Source organism: Saimiri boliviensis, chromosome 7, assembly GCF_048565385.1.
Source record: "Saimiri boliviensis isolate mSaiBol1 chromosome 7, mSaiBol1.pri, whole genome shotgun sequence".
NCBI classification, from domain to species: Eukaryota; Metazoa; Chordata; class Mammalia; order Primates; family Cebidae; genus Saimiri; species Saimiri boliviensis.
The window spans coordinates 30,898,254-30,922,347 of NC_133455.1; the positions used below are offsets into that span (position 1 = coordinate 30,898,254).

A 24,094-nucleotide genomic window follows, 5' to 3' on the forward strand; every position below is an offset into this window, starting at 1 on the left:
ACACAAAATTGTATTTTAGGTTCTGAGGTACATATGCAGATCATGCAGGATTGTTGCATAGGTACATATATGGCAATATGGTTTGCTGCCTCCATCCCCCTGTCACCTATATCTGCCATTTCTCCCCATAATATCCCTCCCCAACCTCCCTACCTCCCACTGTCCCTACCCTAGTGCCCCCCAACATACCCCAGCATGTGCTGCTCCCCTCCCTGTGTCCATGTGTTCTCATTGTTCGACACCTGCCTGTGAGTGAAAACATGTAGTGTTTGATTTTCTGTTCTTGTGGCAGTTTGCTGAGAATGATGATTTCCAGATTCATCAATGTCCCTACAAAGGACACAACTCATCGTTTTTTATGGCTGCGTAGTATTCCATGGTGTATATGTGCCACATTTTCCTTGTCCAGTCTATCATTGATGGGCATTTGGGTTGGTTCCAGGTCTTTGCTATTGTAAACAGTGCTTCAATGAACGTACATGTCCATGCATCTTTATAATAGGACGATTAATAATCCTTTGGATATATACCCAGTAGTGGGATTACTGGGTCAAATGGAATTTCTATTTCTAGATCCTTGAGGAGTCACCACACTGTCTTCCACAATGGTTGAACTAATTTGCACTCCCACCAACAGCATAAAAGTGTTCCTATTTCTCCACATCCTCTCCAGATTTTTTAATGATTGGCATTCTAACTGGCGTGAGATGGTATCTCAGTGTGGTTTTGATTTGTATTTATCTAATGACGAGTGATGATGAACATTTTTTCATATGTTTATGTCTTCTTTTAAAAACTATCTGTTCATGTCCTTCGCCCACTTTTGAATGGGTTTGTTTGTTTCTTGTAAATCTTTTTTAGTTCTTTGTAGATTCTGCATATTAGCCCTTTGTCAGATGGGTAGATTGCAAAAATTTTTCCTGTTCTGTTGGTTGCCGGTTCACTATAATGATAGTTTGTTGTTTTGTTTTGTTTTGTTTTGTTTTTGCTGTGCAGAAGCTCTGGAGTTTGATTAGATCCCATTTATCTATTTTGGCTTTTGTTGCCATTGCTTTTGGTGTTTTAGTCATAAAGTCCTTGCCCATACCTGTCCTGAATGGTATTGTCTAGGTTTTCTTCTTTGGCTTTTATGGTATTAGATCTTTCTTTTAATCTTTAATCCGTCTTGATTTAATTTTAGTATAAGGTATAAGGAAAGGATCCAGTTTCAGCTTTCTGCATATGGCTAGCCAGTTTTGCCAATAGCATTTATTGAATAGGAAATCCTTTCCCCATTGCTTCCTTTTGTCAGGTTTGTCAGAGGTGAGTTGGTTGTAGATGTGTGGCATTACTTCTGAGGCCTCTGTTCTGTTCCGTTGGTCTATATCTCTGTTTTGGGACCAGAACCGTGCTGTTTTGATTACTGTAGCCTTGTAGTATAGTTTGAAGTCAGGTAGCATGATGCCTCCAGCTTTTTTTTTTTTTTTTTTTTTTTTTTTTTGGCTTAGGATTCTCTTGGCTATGTGGGGTCTTTTTTGGTTCCGTATGAAATTTAAGGTGGTTTTTTCCAGTTCTGGTAAAGAAGGTCAATGGTAGCTTGATGGAGATAGCATTGAATCTATAAATTACTTTGGGCAGTATGGCCATTTTCACAATATTGATTCTTCCTAACCATGACCATGGAATGTTTTTCCATCTGTTTGTGTCCTCTCTTATTTCCTTGGGCAATGGTTTGTAGTTCTCTTTGAGGAGGTCCTTCACATCCTTTGTTAGTTGTATTCCTAGGTATTTAATTTTCTTTGTAGCAATTGTGAATGGGAGTTTGCTCATGATTTGACTCTCTGTTAGTCTGTTATTGGTGTATAGGAATGCTTGTGATTTCTGCACATTGGTTTTGTATCCTGAGTCTTTACTGAAGTTGTTTATCGGTTTAAGGAGATTTTGGGCTGTGATGATGGGATTTTCTAAATAAACAATCGTGTTGTCTACAAATAGAGACAATTTGACTTCCTCCTTTCCTAATTGAATACCCTTTATTTCTTTTTCTTGCCTGATTGCTCTGGCTAGAACTTCTAATACTATTGAATAGGAGTGGTGAGAGAGGGCATCCTTGTCTAGTGCCAGATTTCAAAGGGAATAGTTCCAGTTTTTGCCCATTCAGTATGATATTCGCTGTGGGTTTGTCATAATAGCTTTTATTATTTTGAGATATGTTCCATTTGTACCTAGTTTCCTGAGAGTCTTTAGCATAAAGGGCTGTTGAATTTTGTCAAAGGCCTTCTCTGCATCTATCGAGATAATCGTGATTTTTGTCTTTGGTTCTGTTTATGTGGTGAATTACGTTTATAGACTTGCAAATGTTGAAGCAGCCTTGCTTTCCCGGAATGAAGCCTACTTAATCATGATGGATAAGCTTTTCAATGTGCTATTGCAATTGGTTTGCCAGTATTTTATTGAAGATTTTTGCATCTGTATTTATCATGGATATTGGCCTGAAGCTTTCTTTCCTTGTTGAGTCTCTGCTGGGTTTTGGTATTAGGATGATGTTGGTCTCATAAAATGATTTGGGAAGGATTCCCTCTTTTTGGATTGTTTGGAATAGTTTCAGAAGGAGTCCTACCAGCTCCTCTTTGTACGTTTCATTGTCCAGAAGCAATGATCTGGTAAGTTATAGTTCTTTTATACTATCTGGGAAGCCTGAGGGTCAGTTTCCTGAGAAAGGAACTCAGAGAAGACAAATAAAAGATTCAGGTTTTAAGAGCAGGAGAGTCAAACTCTATGATTATCCCGTAAAGCATAAACATTAGTTCTGTGGGCCGCTTTCACCATCAGGACCACAAAGTGGGCCTGGTTAGGTTTTGGCTCTCCCTCTTTTTTTTTCCTTTTTACTTGACTTGTAATGTCCCAAATTAAAGCACCTATTTTTATAATCCATTGTTAATTAAATATAGGTATTCATTAGGTTAAATGAAAGTAATGATAAGAATGTATATTTGCATTTTTAAATGGGATTGATAGAGTGCTTTCATTTATTAATACAAAGAGCATTAGAAGTAAACTAATCCAGTCTTCTTTATTGAGGAGGAAGCTGAACTCTGAGCAGTTAAATGCCGTCTTCAATTTGCATAGCTGAGAAGGAGTAGAGGCAATACTAGGCTAACCTGGTTAATCAAATGAAAATCTACTTGTTAAAATTTGGCAGATTTTTAGGGTATAACTTGATAGGCAACATCTGTTAAGCTACTTAATGAAATAGTCTTATATCTGTGTACAATTTGTGATGGTGTATTTATTTCCCAGGGTTGCCATAACAAATTGCCATAAACATGATGACGTAACAACAGAAATTTATACAGTTCTGGAGGCAGTTGTTTAAAATCAAGGTATCAGTGGGATTCTTCAATAATAAAAGTGTAGAAGTTTACACTAAATCAGCACTTGAATTTAATTTTAAATGTTTTCTTAAAAGCATAAAAGGATAGATTTTAAAAATTATCTTCATTTTAGTCAGGTCAACAAGAAATGTTAGAAATATTATTAAACATCTACCTTAGTCTTTGCCCTCTTCTGTTATCCATAATCCCTAGTTTTTCTATTTCTCCAAATAAATCAGATTAAATAAGTTACTATTTTTATACCTAAAAAAGCTGATATATTTACACCTGCTAAAGGCTGGAGTATTATTTATACTTTTAAACATTTAAGATATGTTTTTCAATAGTTCATCAATGGATTATTAAATTAAAAAAACAAAACCTAAGCAGCAAACAGCCCCCTTTTTTTTTTTTTTTTTTTTTTTTGACACAGAGTCTTGCTCTGTTGCCCAGGCTGAGTGCAGTGGCATGATCTCAGCTTACTGCAGCCTCCACCTTCCAGGTTCAAATGATTCTCCTGCCTCAGCCTTCCAAGTAGCTGAGATTACAGGCATGCACCACTACACCCAGCTAATTTTTGTATTTTTAGTAGAGACGGAGTTTTGCCTTGTCGGCTAGGCTGGTCTCAAACTCCTGACCTCAAGTGATCCATCCACCTTGGCTGCTGAAGTGCTGGGATTACAAGTGGGAGCCACTGCGCCTGACCTGGGGGCATTTTTCAAGTTGCTAAAGATGATGTAGAATTCTTGTTGTTGTTAAGACAGGGTTTCACTCCTGTCACCCAGACTGCAGTGCAATGGTGCAATCTCCATCTCCTAGGCTCAAGAAATTTTTCTACTTCAGTCTCTCAAGTGGCTGGGACTACACGTGCATGCCACTGCACCCAGCTAATTTTGTATTTTTGATTCTTTTTTTTTTTTTTTGTAGAGATGGGGTTTTGCCATATTGCCCAGGCTGGTCTGGAACACCTGGGCTGAAGCAGCCCACCCACTTTAGCCTCCCAAAGTGCTGGGGTTACAGGCATGAACCACTGCACCTGACCATGCATTCTTATGCACTGTATAAATATATAGGGGTGCAAAATAAACTATATGCTAATATAGTGCACAGTATCCCTTTCATATGAACCCTCAGTAGACAACCAAGGAAGCCAAAGACAGAACTACAGAATGTTTTCTTTCTACAAAACATTGCAGAAAGAAATTAAAGACACAAATAAATAGAAAGACATCCTATGTTCATGGATTGAAAGATTTCATAGTGTTAAAGTGTCTATGCTACCCGAAGCGCTACAGATTCAATGAAGTCCTTATCAATCTAAGTGGCACTTTTTACAGAAACAGAAAAACCATCCTAAAATTCGTATGAAATCTCAAAGGATCCCAAATGAGCAAAAACAATCTTGAGAAAGCTGAAGGTCTCACACTTCTTTTTTTCAAACTGTATTGCAGTGCTATACAGTAATCAAAATAGTATGGTACTGGCATAAAGATAAATATGTAGACCAATAGAACAGAATGGAAACCTTGGGGAAAAACCCTCACATATCCATCAGATGATCTTTAACAAAGATTCCAAGACTACACAATGGGGAAAAGGATAGTCTCTTCAACAAATGATGTTCAATAAACTGAATATCATGCAGAATAATAAAATTGGACCTTAAACAAATGAACTCAAAGTATGACCTAAACGTAAGAACGGAAACTATAAAACTCCTAAATGAAAACAACTATGAAAAGCTCAATGACATTAGGTTCGGCAGTTATTTCTTAGATTTGACACTAGAAACACAGGCAATAAAAGCAAAAATAGACCAAATGAGACTACATCAAACTTTAAAACTAGTACATTTTAAGGAAAGTCAGCAGAGTCAAAAGGCAACCCACAGAATGGGAGAAAATATTTGCAAACCATATACCTGACAAGGGGTTAATGTCCAGAATGTGTACAAAAAATTTCCAGAGCTGGACACGGTGGTTCACAACTGTATTCCCAGCACTTTGGGAGGCCGAGGCTGGTGGATCACAAGGTCAGGAGATTGAGACCATCCTGGCCAACATAGTAAAACCCCATCTCTACTAAAAATACAAAAAAATAGCTGGACATGGTGGCGCATGCCTGTAGTCCCATCTACTCAGGAAGTTGAAACAGGAGAATCACTTGAATGCAAGAGGCGGAGGTTGCAATGAGCCGAGATCGTGCCATTGCTCTCTAGCCTGGCAACAGAGCGAGACTGCGTCTTAAAAAAAAAAAACTTCCACAGCTCAACCACAACAAAATAAATGATCCAATTTAAAAATGATTCAAAAAGACTTGAACTTTAAATGATCCAATTTAAAAAAGATTCAAAAAAACATTTCTCCAAAGAAGGTATATGAATGGCCAACAGGCATATGAAAAGATGTTCAACATCACTAATCATTAAAGAAATACAAATCAAAACCACAATGAGATGCTACCTCACATTTAGAATTGCCACTACCAAAAAAAGCAGAAAATAACAGATGTTTGCCAGGATGTGGAGAAACTGGAACTTTCCTGTACTGTTGATCAGTATGTAAAACGGTATAGCTGCTATGAAAAACTCTAAAGGTTACTCAGAAAATTAAAAATATAATTACCTAATCACTATGGCTAGATTTCTAGTATTATGTTGAATATAAGTGGCGAAAGGGCATCCTTGTCTTGTCCCTAATCTTAAATACCACCGTCTTTTCATCATTAAGAATGATGTCACCTGTAGGCTTGTCATAGATGTCCTTTATTGTGATGCAAAACATTTTGTCTGTACCCAATTTGTTGAGTTTTTATCAATAATTTGTATTTAGTCAAATTATTTTTCTGTGTCTATTGAGATGATGTGGTTTTTGTCTTTTGTGCTGTTAATAAAGTGAATCATATTTATTTGTGTATGTTGAACCTTGTTGCATCCCAGGGATAAATCCCACTTGATCATGGTGAATGATCTTTCTAATATACTCTTGAATATAGTTTGCTAGCATTTTGTCAACATAGTACTTGAAGTCCTAACGAGAGCAATTTGATATGAAAAAGAAATAAAAGGCATCCAAATAGAAAAAGAAGTTACACTGTCTGTTTCTTGATGCATGATCTTATATACAGAAAAACCTAAAGACTCCGCCAAAATACTGTTAGAACTGATTAGTGAATTCAGTAAAGTTGCATGATACAAATCAGCATTCAAAAATCAGTAACCTTTCTAATGCACCAACAGTGAACTATCTGAAAAAGAAATTAAGATAATATGATTTACAATAACACGAAAAAAATCTTAGGAATAAATTTAACTGAGGAGAAAAAGACCTTTACACAGAAACAATAAAACATTGATGAAAGAAATTGAACTCAGCACAAATAATTGGAAAGATACCCTGTGTTCATGGATTGGATGAATTAATATTATTAAAATGTCCTTGCTATCCAAAGCAATTTGCAGATTCAATGCAGTGCCTACCTATCAAAACTCCAATGTCATTCTTCACAGAAATACAAAAATCAATTCAAAAATTCGTATGAAATCACAAAAAGACCATGGATAGCCAGAGCAATTTTGAGCAAAAAAGAACAAACGTGGAAGTATCACACTACATGATTTCAAAATATATTGCAAAGATATGGTATTCAAGACAGCATGGTACTAACATAAAAAAAGATACCTTGACCAATATAATAGGATAGAGAGCCCAGAAATAAATTCATGCATTATGGTCAATTTTTTACAAAGGTGCCAAGAACATAAAATGAAGAAGAGACAGTCTTATCAATGAATGGCATTGTGAAACTGTATATCCACAAGCAGAACAATGAAATTGAACCTTAATCCTACCCCATATGCAAAAGCAACTGAAAATGGATTAAAACTTAAACTTAAGACTTTAAACTGTAAAATGGCTAGAAGAATACAGAAAAAACTTAACAACATTGATCTCTACACCAGTGAATTTTTTGGATCTGACCCTAAAGGCACAGGATAGAAAAGCAAAACTAGACAAGTGGGATTGTATTAGACTAAAGAGCTGCACAGCAAAGGAAACAACAGTGTGAAGAGACAACCTATAGATTTTTATAAAATATTTGAAAATCATACATCTTGACAAGGGGCTAATATCAATATGTGAAGAACGCAAATTACAGGAAAACAATTGTATTTAAAAATGGGCAAAGAACCTGAGTAGACATTTCTTGAAAGAAGATACAAATGGCCAACAGATATATGAAAAAATGTTCAACATCAGGGAAATGCAGATTAAAACCACAATAAAATATTACCTCATGCCTGCTAGAATGGCTGTGATCAAAAAGATGAAAGGTAACAAATGTTGATGAGGATATGGAGAAAAGAGAACCCTTGGACACTGTTGGTAGGAATGTAAAATATGAATTGTTACAGCCATTTTGGTAAACAGTATGGAAGTTTCTCAAAAAACTAAAAATAGAACTACTATATCATCCTGCAGTCCTGCTTCTGGGGATTTATTCAAAGGAATTGAAATCAGTATGTAGAAGAGATATCTACATGCCCATGTTCATTGCTGCATTGTTCACAATAGCCAAGATATGGAATCAACGTAACTGTTCATCAGTGGATGAACGGATAAGGAAATTGTGATGTATACACAGTGGAATACTCTTCAGTCTTAAGAAAGCTGAACTCAGAAGTACAGTAGAATGGTTACCAGAGGCTGAAGGTATGGGGAGAGGAAGTGGACAGGGAAAGGGGAGAAGTTAAAGGTTTCAAAGTTTCAGGTAGGAGGAGTAAGTTCTGGTAACCTACTGTACAACTTTGATGTCCATAGTTAAGATGTAGATTTTAAAATTGCTAAAAGAATAGATTTTAATAAAAAGTTTTTGTCACAAAGGATAAATTCGTAAGGTGATGAATATGTTAATTTACCTGATTTAATCATTTACAATGTATATATGTCCATAAATCACATTATGCCTCATAACTATATACCATTATTATTTGTCAATTAAGAATAAATAAAGATTATTTTAAAAATAGAATTACCATATGATCCAGCAACCCCACTTCTAGGTATGTGTCCAAAAGAATTGAAATTGAGGTCTGGATGAGATATTTCCACTCCCATGTTTATTGCATCATTATTCACAGTAGCCAAGAGGTAGATGTAACCTAAATGACCATGAAAAAATGGATAAAGAAAATATGATACATAGATATAATGAAATATTATTCAATCTTAAAAAAAGTAAATTATGTTATATGCTACAACATGGATAAAGCCTGAAGACATTATGCTGAGTGAAATAAGCCAATTACAAAAATCAAAAATTGCATGATTCCACTTATATGCCGTACCTAAAATAGTATAATCCTTTTGAAGCAGAAATTAGAATGGTAGATTCCAGGTACTGAGAGGAGGGTAAAAAGGGATGTTGTTGGTCAGTGTATTTAAAGTTTCAGTTTTGCAAGATGATAAAGGTATAGATTATCTGTTAAACAATAATTTTCATACTAACATCACTATACCCTTTAAAATGGTTAAGATGGTCTATTTTGTTCATGTGTTTTTTACCATAATCAAAAAAGAAAGTCAATATAAGGCAATCACACAAAAAATCAAAGATATAAAGAAAAAAATAAATCCCAGATATGTTTTTTTAAAAGAATCTCTAGGAAATTGCCTTTATTAAAATATGTTTTATATTTGTAAAGTAAAATTTGAAACTGCAAAGCGGTCACTAAATTACTAGATGCTTTATCCAAAAACTGTGGATGTTTCCTCAGATTCCTCTCCCTGTCACACATACATATATACACAAATATGTATCTCTCCCACCATGCTTTTGCATCTTCCCCTCTGAACCCAGGGAAAGACAGAATGTTGGAAAATTTGAGCTATGGTTATGAACACTTCAAAACAGTTTAGCCCTAGTTGGGAAGGAACCACTTTATTCCACTACAACTTTTAATTTTACCTCTGACAAGACCTTGGACAAAGAATCATTCCCTGGTAGCTTTGGTCTGTTTTCTCTAACAGCTCTTGACAAATTACTGGAATGGGATTGTAGTAGCAAAGGTCTACCAACACATCAGGGTCTTTGGATTAATAGCCTTGCTTTATGGAGTTCTTTAAATTTATTAGTTGAGGAAAAAAATGGTTCACGGTAGTCAAACTAAAGAATAAATTTAGATCTGTGTGATATTCTTTTTACCAAAGAATTGAAAATAAACTGTTTTTCACTATATAAATATAATTTATATTTCTTTCACAGCCATTGTCTCACATCCTGAGAATCTAGAAAATTTAGGATTAAAGGTAAACACTAGTTTAAGAAGTAGTTGTTGACTAGGCGCAGTGGCTCACACCTGTAATCCTAGCACTTTGGGAGGCTGAGGCAAGCAGATCACCTGAGGTCAGGAGTTTAAGACCAGCCTGGCCAACATAGTGAAACCCCATCTCTAGTAAAAATACAAAAATTAGCCATGTGTGGTGGTGGACACCTATAATCTCAGCTACTGGGGAGGCTGAGGCAGGAGAATCATTTGAACCTGGAAGGTGGAGGCTGCAGTAAGCTGAGATCATGCCACTGCACTCCAGCCAGGGCAACAGAGCCAAGACTCTGTCTCAGAGAAAAAAAAAAAAAAAGGAGTTGTTTGCTACTTAGGTTTTGTTTTTTACTTTAATAATCCATTGATGAACTACTGAAAAATATATCTTAAATGTTTAAAGTATAAATAATACTCCAGCCTTTAGCAAGTATAAATATGCCAGCTTTTATAGGTATAAAAAATAGTATCTTACATAATCTGATTTATTTGGAGAAATAGAAAAACTAAGGATTATGGATAACAGAAGAGGGCAAAGACTAAGGTAGATGGGTAACAATATTTTTAAGATCTCTTGTTGACTGACTAAAATGAAGATACTTTTTAAAATCTATCCTTTTATGCTTTTAAGAAAACATTTAAAATTAAATTCAAGTGCCGATTTAGTGTAAAATTCTGTACTTTATTATCGAAGAAGCAAATCCAGAATAGACTAAACTTTCGTATGCTCTCAAAATAATATGACTCCTACTTTCTGTGATGGCTGTGTAATACTTTTTACAGTGGAGCCACAACTTTCTTCTTTCTCCCTCCATAAAAAGCATGATTATGAGTTACTGATAAAAACTTCAGTGACCTGGAGGGAAAGATGGTGGGAGGGAGAGACCCTTCCCTTCAAAGGCTGAAAATTGGTATATTTTTGTTTTTTATTGCTTCCAGATTTTGTACTTCAGCTGCGGACTTGAAAATTAGATTATTTACTTCAGATCTTCAAGATAAAAATGAATATAAGGTATGTTGACAGCTATACAAATCTTTAGAGTTTATTTTAAAACTTGTTTATTTTTTGCTGTTTTAATTGAATTTATCCCAATTTAAAATGGCTTTTTATGGTTATCATTAAAGTATATAATTTAGGGGCTCATTTACTCTACTATAGGCAATAGTAACTAGGTTACTATATTAAGAACTAGGTTCTTAATAATGACTGCAAATTATAAATCTCATCTCACTTATTAACTTGAAATGTCAGGTAGGAACAAGAATTAAGAAATAATTAGGAATTCAAAGTTGGATATATTAGGAATATAATCGCCATGAACATCCGTAGAGTAAGAGTTGAACTTCAAGGGAACAAATGATCAGCACAGCATAGCACAGGCCGGATTCCAAAGTAGTTAGGAGCACAGACACAGAAGCCAGCTTCCTTGCATTTAAACCTCCGTGTTATTACTTAGTAATGGTGTGACCTTGGTTAAGTAACCCAATCTCTTTGTGCTAATATCCTCAGCTGTGAAACAGGGTTAATCATAGCAGCTGCCTTATAGAATTATGAGCATTGACTGAGCAGATTCATATAAAACACTTAGAATAATGCTTGGTACATAGCAAAACCCGTATGTGTGTTTTCTATTACTATAATAATTACCCTCAGGTTGGGTCGAAATTACATCATGTTTTCTTATAAGTATGGTACTGCCTTCTTGGTTTTCTGATAAACCAAAATGTGAATATTGTTATAAAACAAAGATAAACTAAACCTTTCCAGTCATTTAGAAAATAGTAAAAATTATACTCTAAGCTATTTACAATTGGCTTAACCTATTGTACAGATTGGCTAATTTAAGGCTATACCAAAAATAACCAAGTATATAAATGCACATAAAATTTTGACCTATCCAAAGTTAAAATGCTAGTTATAATACACATTAAACATTCAGTTTGTTACTTTAGTTTGTCTTGTAGGCTGTGACAGAAGCTTTGGAGAATGATTTGGAGGACCTGGGTTTGTTACAGTGACTCAGGAATGTTTGAGCCAAATCCTTTTTTTTTTTTTTATGTTACATTTCTACATAGTGAGCAGTACTATACAGAACTGCTCTAATAACCTCAGAACGAGATCAAATCTGAGGTTTTGGAAAGAAGGAAGGGTAGAAAAAATGATAATCATTAAAGTAATTAGTTGACAGGCCTATTTAGGATTTCAACCGTGAAGATTTAGACAGATTGAACCTTACCTGCTCACACAGTCCTCTAGCATGCAACTTCTCATTTGTTGCTTCTCTGTCAAGGCAAAGATTTTTGTGTTCATGATGACTATGGTCTTATAACACCTAGCTGTCTTCACTGCTGGCAGTCACATTGAACATGTAAATGAAGGCATTAGATGGTGAAGTCCATCCTGTGTGTGTTTGTTAAGTAATAGTGAGTATACAGAGCAACAGTTACAAGGTAAAAAGCCTAGAGGCACTCTTCCTCAAGTACCCCTAAAAAGTTTTCTAGCTCTGATTTTTATTTAAGCTTTATATAAAAAGTGAGAAAGGAGGTGATATGAGGACAGGTACAATAAAAATGTATATGTGTTTTTGTAAGAAATGCATACTAAAAAAGAAAGACTAAGTTAATAGTGTGTTGAATGATCAATTTCTTTCCAAGATAAACCTTCCAAAAACTGGGTGTATAAATCATGCTTTAAAAATAGCAGATTGCTTAAGAAATATTTATAGAAAAACATGCAGTGAAAGCTTTTAAGGCAGTGAAGCAAAAATATTATGTAGGAATATTATAGATTTTCCTGTTTTGATACTAAGTTTTCTCTTTCTGTCAGGTTTTAGAGGGCCATTCAGATTTCATTAATGGTTTGGTGTTTGATCCCAAAGGTGGCCAAGGAATCGCAAGTGTGAGTGACGATCATACCTGCAGGTATGTTGCTTATATTATAACCACATTTTTAAATTTTCATTTTATTTTAATGAGAATTACATTTTTTGAATGAGAAAAAAATGTGACTTTTATATAAATTCTACAGAGTGTTGTAAAAGAAGCATACCTTATTTGAACTGTAGGTATGACACAAACATGAGTTTCAAAACCAGTGAGCTGGGTCCTCATCACCATTAATGAAAAGTTCCCTTGCCTCTCATGGGTGTCTTCTATGTCTTATTTCAGATTTTGACCTTTACGAAATCCAAATATGTATCGGGCTAGGCACAGTGGCTCACACCGGTAATCTCAGCTCTTTGGGAGGTCAAGGCAGGTGGATCACCTAAGGTCAGAAGTTCACGACCAGCCTGACCAACATGGCAAACTCCATTTCTACTAAACATGCAAAAATTAGCCAGGCGTAATGGTGTGCACTTGTAATCCCAGCTACACCTGGGGCCAAGGCAAGAGAATCGCTAGAACCTGGGAGACTGAGGTTGCAGTGAGCCAAGATTGTGCCACTGCACTCAAGCCTGAGTGACAGGGTGAGACTCTGTCTCAAAAAAAAAAAAAAAAACAAGCCCAAACTATTGGATCAAATTCCCCAATATTGGACAAGATGAGTAGGAATAAAATGCAGTTGTCAAGTTACCTCACAGATCCTATGTAAGTTAGTGTTTAATAATGAACTACAGTATGACTCTTATCTGCTACATAAGACTGATGGAAAACTTAGTGTTTTGATAAATTCAGAGGTTTCTACATAAGGTTTTCTGTAGATACAATACATGTCACTATTGTGTTCTTCTACCCCACCCCCTAACTTAGGACAGATGAGGTAGCTATAACTTTTTAAAGTGCCAAAAGCTGGAGAATATCACAAGTAAAGAGTAAGATGAAAACAACAGGAGGTTGAAATAAGCTGAGGAGTCAGGAGTGAAATGAGTGCATCAGTCATTGGAAGGGTGTCAGCTGCTTCATTTGCTTTAACAATACTGAGGAAGAAAAACTGCTGCTCTGCTGTTTTGCATGTTTTATAAAACTATGCCAAAGTCCTTAGTATTTATTTGTACTTATGTACATATAAAACTATTAAATATGTATGACTTCACATTAGAAGTAAAGCTGCCAGCTACATTTTAAATTTTTAATCTTCTTAATATACCTCATCTTTTTAAAGTGATAGGGTCATAGGCCATTATTCTTTATGTGCTGCCTTTTAAAATTTTTATGTCAGAGATATGACAGATTTACATAACATTAAGATTCTGAGGCCCCAGTATTACAAAACCAAGTTGGTATAGTGACCTGAAGAGTAAATGAAATCGTTTTAAAGTAAAAATTCGATCACTGGAAATAAATAATGACATTTCAGCTCTTTAAAAGATAGACTGTCCTAATCACAAGTATTTTAAATAATGAAACCTGCAAAGGAGGAAAGTGAGTGTCTTTGCAAGCCAGGAATAACCTCTGAATAGTGAACAAAAGCCATAGAGACCTAGGATCATCACACTCAGTAGTCTGTGTTTGCCTGTTTGTTTTTCTTATGACTTTTAGATTTTTTTTGTAAACTAGCAAATTTCTCCAAAAATTTAGGGGACTGACATAGCATTGCTAACCTTTTATTTTTTCAAATACAAAGCTTTTAAGTGTACTGCCTTCTACCATTATCATTTTATAAAAGAAAGGACACTCTAAAAAGTAGGAAAGGCCTAACTAAAGAATAAGTCCTTTCATTTCAATAAATTTAATTTTTTTAAAACCTCACTACATTGCCTCTAAGTTTCTTATTTTGCTAGACTGTCGTTGTTGATATCACTGTTCAACAAATATTTGCTCTCCTTTCCCTTTCCCATGAAGGAGATTTTCTCAACTGATTGTCCCTAGCTTGTGAGTTGTTTGGGCCATTATAGAATTCACAAATGTGACACAGAAACTTGAAATATTTTGCCTGGTTTGACTTGACCTCCTGTGCTCTGTCATTTGCTATAGGATGAGCATGTCCTAGATAGCTACTGATCCCAGAATGAGAAACACATGGAGCAGATATGGACCCATATGGCATTATAGAAACAGAGCTTCTTATATACCCATGTACAATAAGTTATGCTTATTTTTGTAAACCACTGAGATTTTCAGATTGATGTACATCAAGATAACAGTATTTTTAGAATTTACATCTTAGTTCAGCAACCAAAAATAAACAACTCTGATTAGTTATTAAAGCCAAACCTCTTAAGCCAAAACCTAAGCAATACAGATAAGATTTTTAAAAAAACAGAGCATATATAAAAAGTTTAAAATGAGAAAGAGTAGATAGTATCATACACTCTAATAGGAAGGAAAGAAGGAGTTCTGAGAGGACATATGTTATCACATAAGTAACAAAAGAGACTATATCATATAAGCAGTCCTATAATATGTATTCTGTACTATAAAAAGTAGACCCAGTGTTTACTTTAAAAAAAATTTTTAACCTCAGTATTTTGATCTATGCACATTTTCTGATGTTTGACTTTGACATTTCCAAGAAAGACGTGATATCATAATCAGCTAGCAGAATCTTGCCCTATGAACACTATTTTAAAACAATCGGTTGCCTGAATAGATTTCGTGAAATATGTGTGTTTTATTGAAAATTGCCAAATTCTGAATCAAACAGAATAGAGTCACACTGTGAACCAAGATACGACTCATAATACAAAATGTTATTATGGAAGAGGACAAATTACTTTTTATCTGAGACTCCATCTAGTTTTACTATTCTGTGATCTGTGCAAGTTTATAAGAAAATTGAGTTCTCATTTAAATCACCAGGTCTTTATCAGTTTTAACACTGCCTTTCTTAACATCTTATAATGCCTATCACACCTTTTTAAGTGAAACTCACAGAAAATGTAGCCTTCCAAATATGTAAGTACAGAAAATTATTGTACCTTAATTATATGATACATTTCTATAAAAGAAAAACAAGTAGAATAATAATGCATTATGTATAAGCTCACATAAAACTACATATGAAGACATAGTGGGATAGTCTTTGTCCTTCTTTATAATGAATAAGCCTGGATATCAGAAAAATAAGATAACAGGAAAATGTAAGGCAGAGGCAAGGCAGTCAAGTTGCATAGTTGTAGGGATTTATGAGCTGTATAGAGTATAATGTAAATAGTGCCATCTGGAGTTCTACAGTGTCATAGCCCTGAGCAGATCTATAGTTTTAGGATAAAAGCTCATGTTAGTAATAATAGAATGAAATTAAATCTCATAAGAGAAATAGGGAAATACAGGTAATCAAAATAGGAATAACATAGCAAGACAAATCATAGGATATCAAGTCGAAAAAATAAGGAAAAATAATATTCTTGCAAATCAGCTAATTTTTATATGTATAGTATCAAAATAATTCACTGTTATGCCATGGAATGAAATATTAATGTAGACTGCAGAAAATATTTCTTTTGAAATATCCCCACTTATTGGAATTTCTAAAATTCACTTAGTCATTCAAAAGTCATATAGAATGACTAGCACCACTGGCTCTCATGTGACAACCCAATCATTAGGACAATCAAAAATAGCCCCTTAGGTATTGGACCAATCCCTCATTGAGAATCATTGCTTTAGATAATAATATGTGACCAGGCACTATTCTGAGCATGTTTTTATGAATTTACTCATTTAATCCTCAAAAACCTTATAGTATATATTCCTTTATTATTTCCCTTGTATAGCAGTCTGTCTCTTAAATACTGATGTATACTGTTTCTACTTTAAGATTCTCTAAGAAGTTTTAGTCTTTTTGGGTTATTGAAAAAGCAGACGTTCATATTATCTGTCAAAAGCATTATGTATGGCTTAATAAAATTTATAGAATTGCATTTAGAGTCATGTCTACAGAAGAGACATCAGCTTCTGCTAGTAAAGAATTCATAGTTTTTTAAAGAAACCTTTGCCATCACACCCTAGTACCAATTCTTGAAATGAAGATATTAGGTTCCTTCTTCATACTGCATTAGCCCAGTTATTCAGGTAAAAGGAGTCAATGCAAACCACCACAGAGAACTGCATGGTATCAGTGATGCCTAAGTAACAGACTGCTGCTGAGAAACAGATTTTTCTGGGGAATGAGGAAAGTTACTCTGGAGTAGATTGCTTTAGACTGTCACTAATAAGGTATTTTGTGGATTTGGCCATGCTTTGCTGCCGTAGAGGATATCACAGAACTTAGAAGAATGCTATTCTGGTAGTAGTGAGTGAGTGGATGCAGGATATATACTTTTATGAAAAGTATGTATGTTTATGAAAAAGGTATAAAGTATATGTCTTTATGGAAAAGTATGTATCTTTATGAAGAAATATGTATCATTATGAAAAAGGTGTCATTATTGAAACAAAGAGCATCTGATAGATGTATTTAATAAAAAGAATTCCCAAGCAAAGCATGGGGTTGCTAGTCATTCAGCCTCATATTCTACACCATTTTCCTTATGATCCCTCATCATGTCTATCATATGCAAATGCACTCACACACGCATATACACATATACACATAAATACACATATACACATATATGCACAGGATGATACAATTACTGATGCTTATGTGTGTGTTTGTATATGCATATGCACAGAAAAATATAAATACTGATGTTCATATTTATGACATAGTGTCATTGAAAGAAAGCTAAAATTATCACAGTATTTGAGAGGTTAAAAAGTGCATATTCATTTAGAAAAAAATATCTCCTACTTCCAAAAGAAGGTAAAAGTGTCATTTAAGTATTTAATGGGTTAAGCTTATTATTTTAAAAACTCCCTAATACAGAACATGTCTTTCCCAGTCCGTGCCAAATAACAGATGTTCTTGTATATTAGAAACAGTACCATTCTGTAAGAACAAGTCATATCAACAAGTATTTATTAAACACATTGAGTGTAGCCAACATTTAGTACTTTGGAGGTTACAAAAGAAATACAAGACCCCAGTACTCCCTGGAATTACAGAAGATATCAGTAGTAAATCCTATCCCTCAATAATCTTTTAAAATATTAGATAAAAATTTATAGTGAAAGAAAACTGACTTCTTTTTAGAAAGGAATTTTTAGTTCAATATAGTGTAAGTGTGTATACAATGTGCCATTTACTTTATAAAACATGGAATAGCTGTAGTTGTCATGTTCTAACTGGGATCATTTTTTTTTAAATGAGAGAAGGGTGGTATATAAAAAATAAATAAGATTTTTTAAGGAATGTAACCAAATCACTGTATAAGGTAATAATACTAAAATTACCTAAGCTATTCCCTAAGCCCTAAGCCAGTAGTATAGTTTTTATGAAAAATGTTATAAGAGGAAAAAGGATTTTTATCAAATGTCTTCTGTGTACCACATGCTACCGATGTGTTTTTCATATTACCTCTTTTTATGTACATTTGCAAGTCTTTAAGATCCGTAATTAAAGTGGAGTGTTTTTTCTCCATCCCCACCTCATTTGGGATCACAAAATATGCAGTGTACTTAAAATTAGTGCTTGTGGGAAACAAAAGAAAGGAAACAGAGAGTCTTCTGAAGGTGGGCCAATGAAGCATTCTTTGGGAAGTAATCCACGTCTAGGAGCTCATAAACCATGCCCAGGTACAAAGTATAATCGGAACAATTCATATGCTTTATTTTAGTGTTATAGTTAAAATTCAGGAAAAGTTTCTTATCTTTTAAAACTCACTTAATAAAGTATATCACTAAATCAGTGACTGCAGTAATTTAAACTTGCTTTATGTGGCCCTCAAGTGGTTACAGTAAGTGAATTGTAAAAAGAGAATCACGGCCAGGCACTGTAATCCTGGCACCTTTGGGAGGAGGCCAAGGCAGCAGTATCATGAGGTCAGGAGATCAAGATCATCCTGGCCAGCATGGTGAACCCCGAACTCTACTTAAAAACAAAAACAAAAACAAAAAAAATATTAGCAGAGCGTGATGGCACGCACCTATAGTCCTAGCTACTCAGGAGGCTGAGACAGGGGAATTGCTTGAACATAGGAGGCGGAGGTTGCGGTGAGCTGAGATCGCACCACTGCACACCAACCTGGCGACAGAGTAAGACTGCATCTCAAAAAAAAGGGAATCATATCCATAAGCAGTTTTCAGATTTACTTTGAAAGGCCATTGATATAAATAATAAATGAATACTTTCCCTTAGTATTCAGCATATAGTCAAATTTTAAGTTGTAAAGTTCATCAAAATTTTTCTTGGAAAAAACGAAATGCTAATATTTCCTGGATAGTGTTACTGTTGCTTTTGTTAAGGCTTGTGTTAGTTTAAGAAAAAACTCTTCTACTTTGAATTCCTTAAAGATGAAATCATTACATATGGTCTGTTTGAAAACTACCATATGGTATTTCTTTGCAGTTGAGAGCTTAATTTTTGAGGTTTATTTTTAAATGTGACAAAATTTCTCTTAATTTTCATCCTTCAAAAATTTCTTTCTATATATGAGTTAAATGATATGTTAATAATTTTCCTCTGAGACAGCCTCATTTTCTCACCTCTCTGATAATAAATTATAGTTTCTGCTCAACTTGTTTACAATTACAAGAAATCAAAATGAAGCAGCAGCATATACATTGATAAGATTTTTTATCCTTCCCAAAGCTTTATGAAGATGTATAATAGATTATATTTTGTGTGGAAACTTCATCAGTTTGAAACAGGCTACCTCCTTCCTTCTCTCTCTACCCTCAAAGTACATGCAGCCTTTATTATTAACTCAGAAGGGTAAAATAATCAGCAGGCACAATTATCTCATTTTCACCCTTTTAATTCTTACTCTGAAGTCTGTAAAACTTCTAATAATAATCTTTTATCATTAGCACTGCTAGTACCTTAAAACTACTACTGCTACTACTGTTTGCTCAGTAGTCTCAAGTATTAAAAAAAAAATTAATCTAATCTTATTTTCTGAATATATTTGAGACATACATACTGAAAGTACCCTATACAAAATTCTTACTTCCAGCTATCCTGCTATTTTGTTGTCTCCACTTTTAAGGCTTTTGCCTAGCTGTCAAAGTTCTTCATAGTCTCAACCATAAACTGACAAAGTTTATTCACCAACTCTAAGCTACCATACCCACTATAAAGATTTATTCGTCTAATCTCTAGACTTTTGTTTTCAGTCACATGATTCCCCATCTCTGAACTCCTTTTGCACTTAAAACCAAATATTTTAGCACTAAATTCTTTTACAAGTTGTTTCACCTTTCTTTCTAATTGTGTACTCATTTAATAAGGAAATAGATCATGGCTTACCCTTCTTTGAATCATCCATAGCCTGATTAACTCAGTTATTGATTTATTGGAACTGAAAGAAAATCTAGTTTTGCTATCACAAGCTCAGTGAAAAATATGTTTCTTGTCTAAGAATGTTGAGGGTCCATTTCCTGTACCAGTGATACTGTAAATTGCCTACTCATCCTTATAACTGCATCTCTGTATTACTTTGTTCGTTCTTTCTTTTTTAATTAATCAATATACAGATTCATGTGATCCAGTCATGTCTTTTAGAAAGATTGTAGTTCATAATTTTTGCTTTACCAGTTAGTGACAAATGGATACAGATGAGTCATTTAATGTCATCCATTCCTTCTTATGTCTGTGTTGTCAAAAAACATTTGGTAGTATAAATTTCCTTCTGCAATGAATTCCCTAGCAAACAATGAGCTGCTAATTAAAAATGGAAAAGGAACAAATGAAAATGAATTTCCTAGCAAACAATGAGCTGCCAGTTAAAAAGGGAGAAGGAACAAATAGAACAGAGTATTAACCGGGAAATTTCCTTTTCAGTCCTCAGACATAACATCTTTCTTTACTAATTGTCCCTTTAAAAGACCTTTGAGAATATGTAGGATATCCCCGGTATGCCAACACCCAATTTATGGGACCTTTTTATTAATTAAATGTGACAGTAACATTTAAATACCATGCGGTAGGGATATTTAATGTTCTGCTGAAAAGCACTCGGCCTGAAATGAAGCGGTAATTACAGCAATAAAATACTAAAATTAAAATAAATATAATTCATAATCTTAGATCTGGATGGCTCTCCATCCCATCATTTTACAGCTAAATCTAAGAGTTCTTTTTAGGACCACAATGTTGGGAGGGATGGGGATGTTTATTATAATTACGTTCAAATTGCATGAAAACTGTCATTTTATTTCATTTGAGGAGTGATGCTGTACTTACCCAGTGCCCTTTGATTCAGTCTGTATTGGCTTCCTAATTCATCAGCACATTAACTTTGCCATAAAAGTTTTTCATTTGAAATTTCCCTTGCAAACATTTAAATATGTATATATGTATATTAATATAGATCCTAGGTTTTGCCCAAGGTAATTAAACCTGATAGGATTTATTTTATACTTTTATGCTTTGATAAATGATCTATCATCTTTTCATATGCTTAATTGTCTTTATTATGAAGACTGGGGCAGGGTTGTTTTTTTGTTTTTTGATTTTGGGGGTTTTTCTGTTTCTTTTTTTTTTTTGAGATGGAGTCTCATTCTGTCGCCCAGGCTGGAGTGCAGTGGCTCAATCTCAGCTCACTGCAACCTCCGCCTCCTGGATTCAAGCGATTCTCCTGCCTCAGCCTCACAGTAGCTGGAATTACAGGCACCTGTTATCACACCCAGCTAATTTTTGTATTTTTAGTAGAGACAGAGTTTCATCATATTGTTCATGCTGGTCTCAAACTCCAGACCTCATGTGATCTGCCTGCCTCAGCCTCCCAAAGTGCTGGGATTACAGGTGTGAGCAATGGTGCCCAGCTGGCTGTGAGCTTTTAAAGCATTTCTTTTTCTGTGATGCACCACTTTCCTGAAAAATGTGCTTCTGTGGTTATAACTGACTTTTCAGTAATAATGATTTTGGAAATATTAAAACCAGAATTTTCAAATTTTGATTTTTTTTTTTCTGTTATAGTAGAAATCCTATCGTCTGACATGGTCTAGACCAAAAGTTTCTTAGATAACAAAAAGTCACTAAACTCAGGAAATTGTTGTAAAAGAATGGCTACCTGCTTTATTTTAATATATAACCCATGTATATTAAAAACCGCTTGCCAGTCTTTTGATATTAGGCCAGTGCTTTTTTTCCTTCGGTTATGAGTCCATTGATTGGCTTGGGACCACTTTTTTTTGCATGAAGCATGATCAGAATACAACATCTTTAATGAAAATAGCACTTAGGAAAGCAGTCTTAATTCAGAATAAATCTAGATTTTTATAATTTTTATTATTTAATCTTTTATAACTGTCACACAAACCTAAGTTGGGTGAGTTTTTTTTCTTTTAGAAAGTTACCTTTAGTTAGATTGCATTGACTTAGTTTCATTGAAATAGCTCTTTCATATTTGTATTTTGTCAGTTTATATAATATTATGTAATTACATTAATAAGTATGGGTTTACGTCACATACAGTGATTTGCTAAGCAAAGAAGCTGTATTCTCTCTTTGTACACATACCACAGATGCACATGTGGGCATATTAGGAAATAGCCTTCTCATTCCCATCACTTCTATAGAGGGAAAAAGGAAAAAAAAAAAAATGTCAGAGTCAGTTAAGAGAGATTCTACTGTAAATTGTGTTTACCACATTTTAAAACAGGCATCCCCAAACTATGGCCCCGCGGGCCGCATGTGGCCCCCTGAGGCCATTTATCCGGCCCCCCGCCACACTTCAGGAAGGGACACCTCTTCCATTGGTGGTCAGTGAGAGGAGCACAGTATGTGGCAGCCCTCTAACGGTCTGAGGGACAGCGAACTGGTCCCCTGTGTAAAAAGTTTGGGGACGCCTGTTTTAAAACTTAGGCACATTTGTCCATACATAGATACATGAAAATAAAATGCAAAAAAAAAAAAAAAAAGATGAATTGAGAAATCTACCTTATAAAATAAGACCACCTCAAAAACTGTACCCATTGCCATTCACATACGTGATTAAGACTGTTTTTGTCAGAAAATAGGAGAAAGTTTTGGCTTTTTCTACTTGTAATTAAATATGGGAGGAGAAAAGGAAATATGATGTGCAGCCAACTTGGAAAACTATTTGATGATACCTACCTGCCAAAGTTGAATATATGTGTAAGCTGTGATCTAGCAATTCCATGCCTAGATTTGTACCCCGCAAGTGTGTTTGTGTATGTGATTGTATGTGGGTATCTATATTCACTAAAAGACGTGTGCAAGAAAGCCTCTAGCAACATTCTTGGTGATGATCAAAAACTGGAAACAACCTAAATGTCTATCAGCAGTAGAATGAATAAATATGTTGTTGTGTACTGAGTTAATGGAAGACTATATAAGGTGATAAGAAAAAACAAATTACAGCAACATGCAACAATGGTGGTAAATCTCACAAAACCTAATGATGAGTAAAAGAAGTCAGACCAAGAAAATACGTAACATATGAAAATGGACATTGTTTTTATGATGTTCAGAAATAGGCAAAAGTAAGCAATGCCAATTGAAGTCAGGATAGTGGGTACCTTTTGTGAGAGAGCAAGGAAGTATAACTGGAAGGGAGCACAAAACAACTTTTGGAATCTTGGAAATACTGTTTCTTGATTTAGGCGCAATTCTTTTTGAGTATATTCTCTTTGAATTGTACATTTAAGGCTTGTATACTTTTATTACATATGGTATACATCAAACATCCAAAAAAAAAAAGTGACTTTGTCTCATGTAAGTAATATTAACTAGATGAGTGTTGTAGTAAAGACACAGAAAAATGAGCTGAGCTCCACAAAAGGATTTGAGAAGGACTTAATTAAGGAATCTATCAAAAAGGAAAATAAAACTTAACAACTTAAATTATACCATCTGTAGCTAATTTAGTTAGGATAACTAGTTTTAGCCCAATTTTTTGTATTTTACATACTTAGTACTTGGACTGTGTAGCCACTAAGAATTATTGAATAAGCATATAACTATAAATTATGAATCATTTTATCCCAGTCCCTTTAAAGTTATCTGGATCACCCTCCTCATTTTTAAGTCAGGGGATTTTTTTGTTTCGTATTTTTTCTTAAATTTCTTACTCTTTTCAGGGTAAAATACTGTTTAAAAATTAGGTAAAACTTTGGTTCATTGGACAGGAATACACTTTATTAACTGAACAGTTTTTATCTAGTATTTTTATCCATATTTTCTCCCTCTTTTGTTTCCTTCATTTGAAAGAAAAAAATCATGAAAATATTTTGGAATATATTTACTCAATTTATATTATAGCCAACAAAAATCCAATACATATTAGAATAAGATCAAAAGAATGAAAGTTTTAAACCGTCTTCTCATGAGACTTGCAGAATTTTCAAGACAAATTTCTCCTATTTCAATATTGGTGAAATATATGCTAGCTCAGTACTTTATTTTGCAAAAGGCAATAGAGAAGAAATACTAAATCAGTTGCCATAATTAATAATCTGATTCATCGTGGGGAGC

At 34.4% G+C, this 24,094-nt stretch overlaps 1 protein-coding gene across 2 annotated transcripts in view; it reads left to right on the plus strand.

Moving 5' to 3' along the window:
• NUP37 (nucleoporin 37) overlaps positions 1–24,094 on the plus strand; it is a 44,889-nt gene that overhangs the window by 12,114 nt on the left and 8,681 nt on the right. For both annotated transcript variants that reach the window (XM_003929617.3, XM_074402330.1), the window contains exons 4-5: positions 10,612–10,684; positions 12,500–12,594. In XM_003929617.3, coding sequence (XP_003929666.1) covers positions 10,612–10,684; positions 12,500–12,594 — 168 coding nt within the window. The remainder of the gene's footprint in view (positions 1–10,611; positions 10,685–12,499; positions 12,595–24,094) is intronic.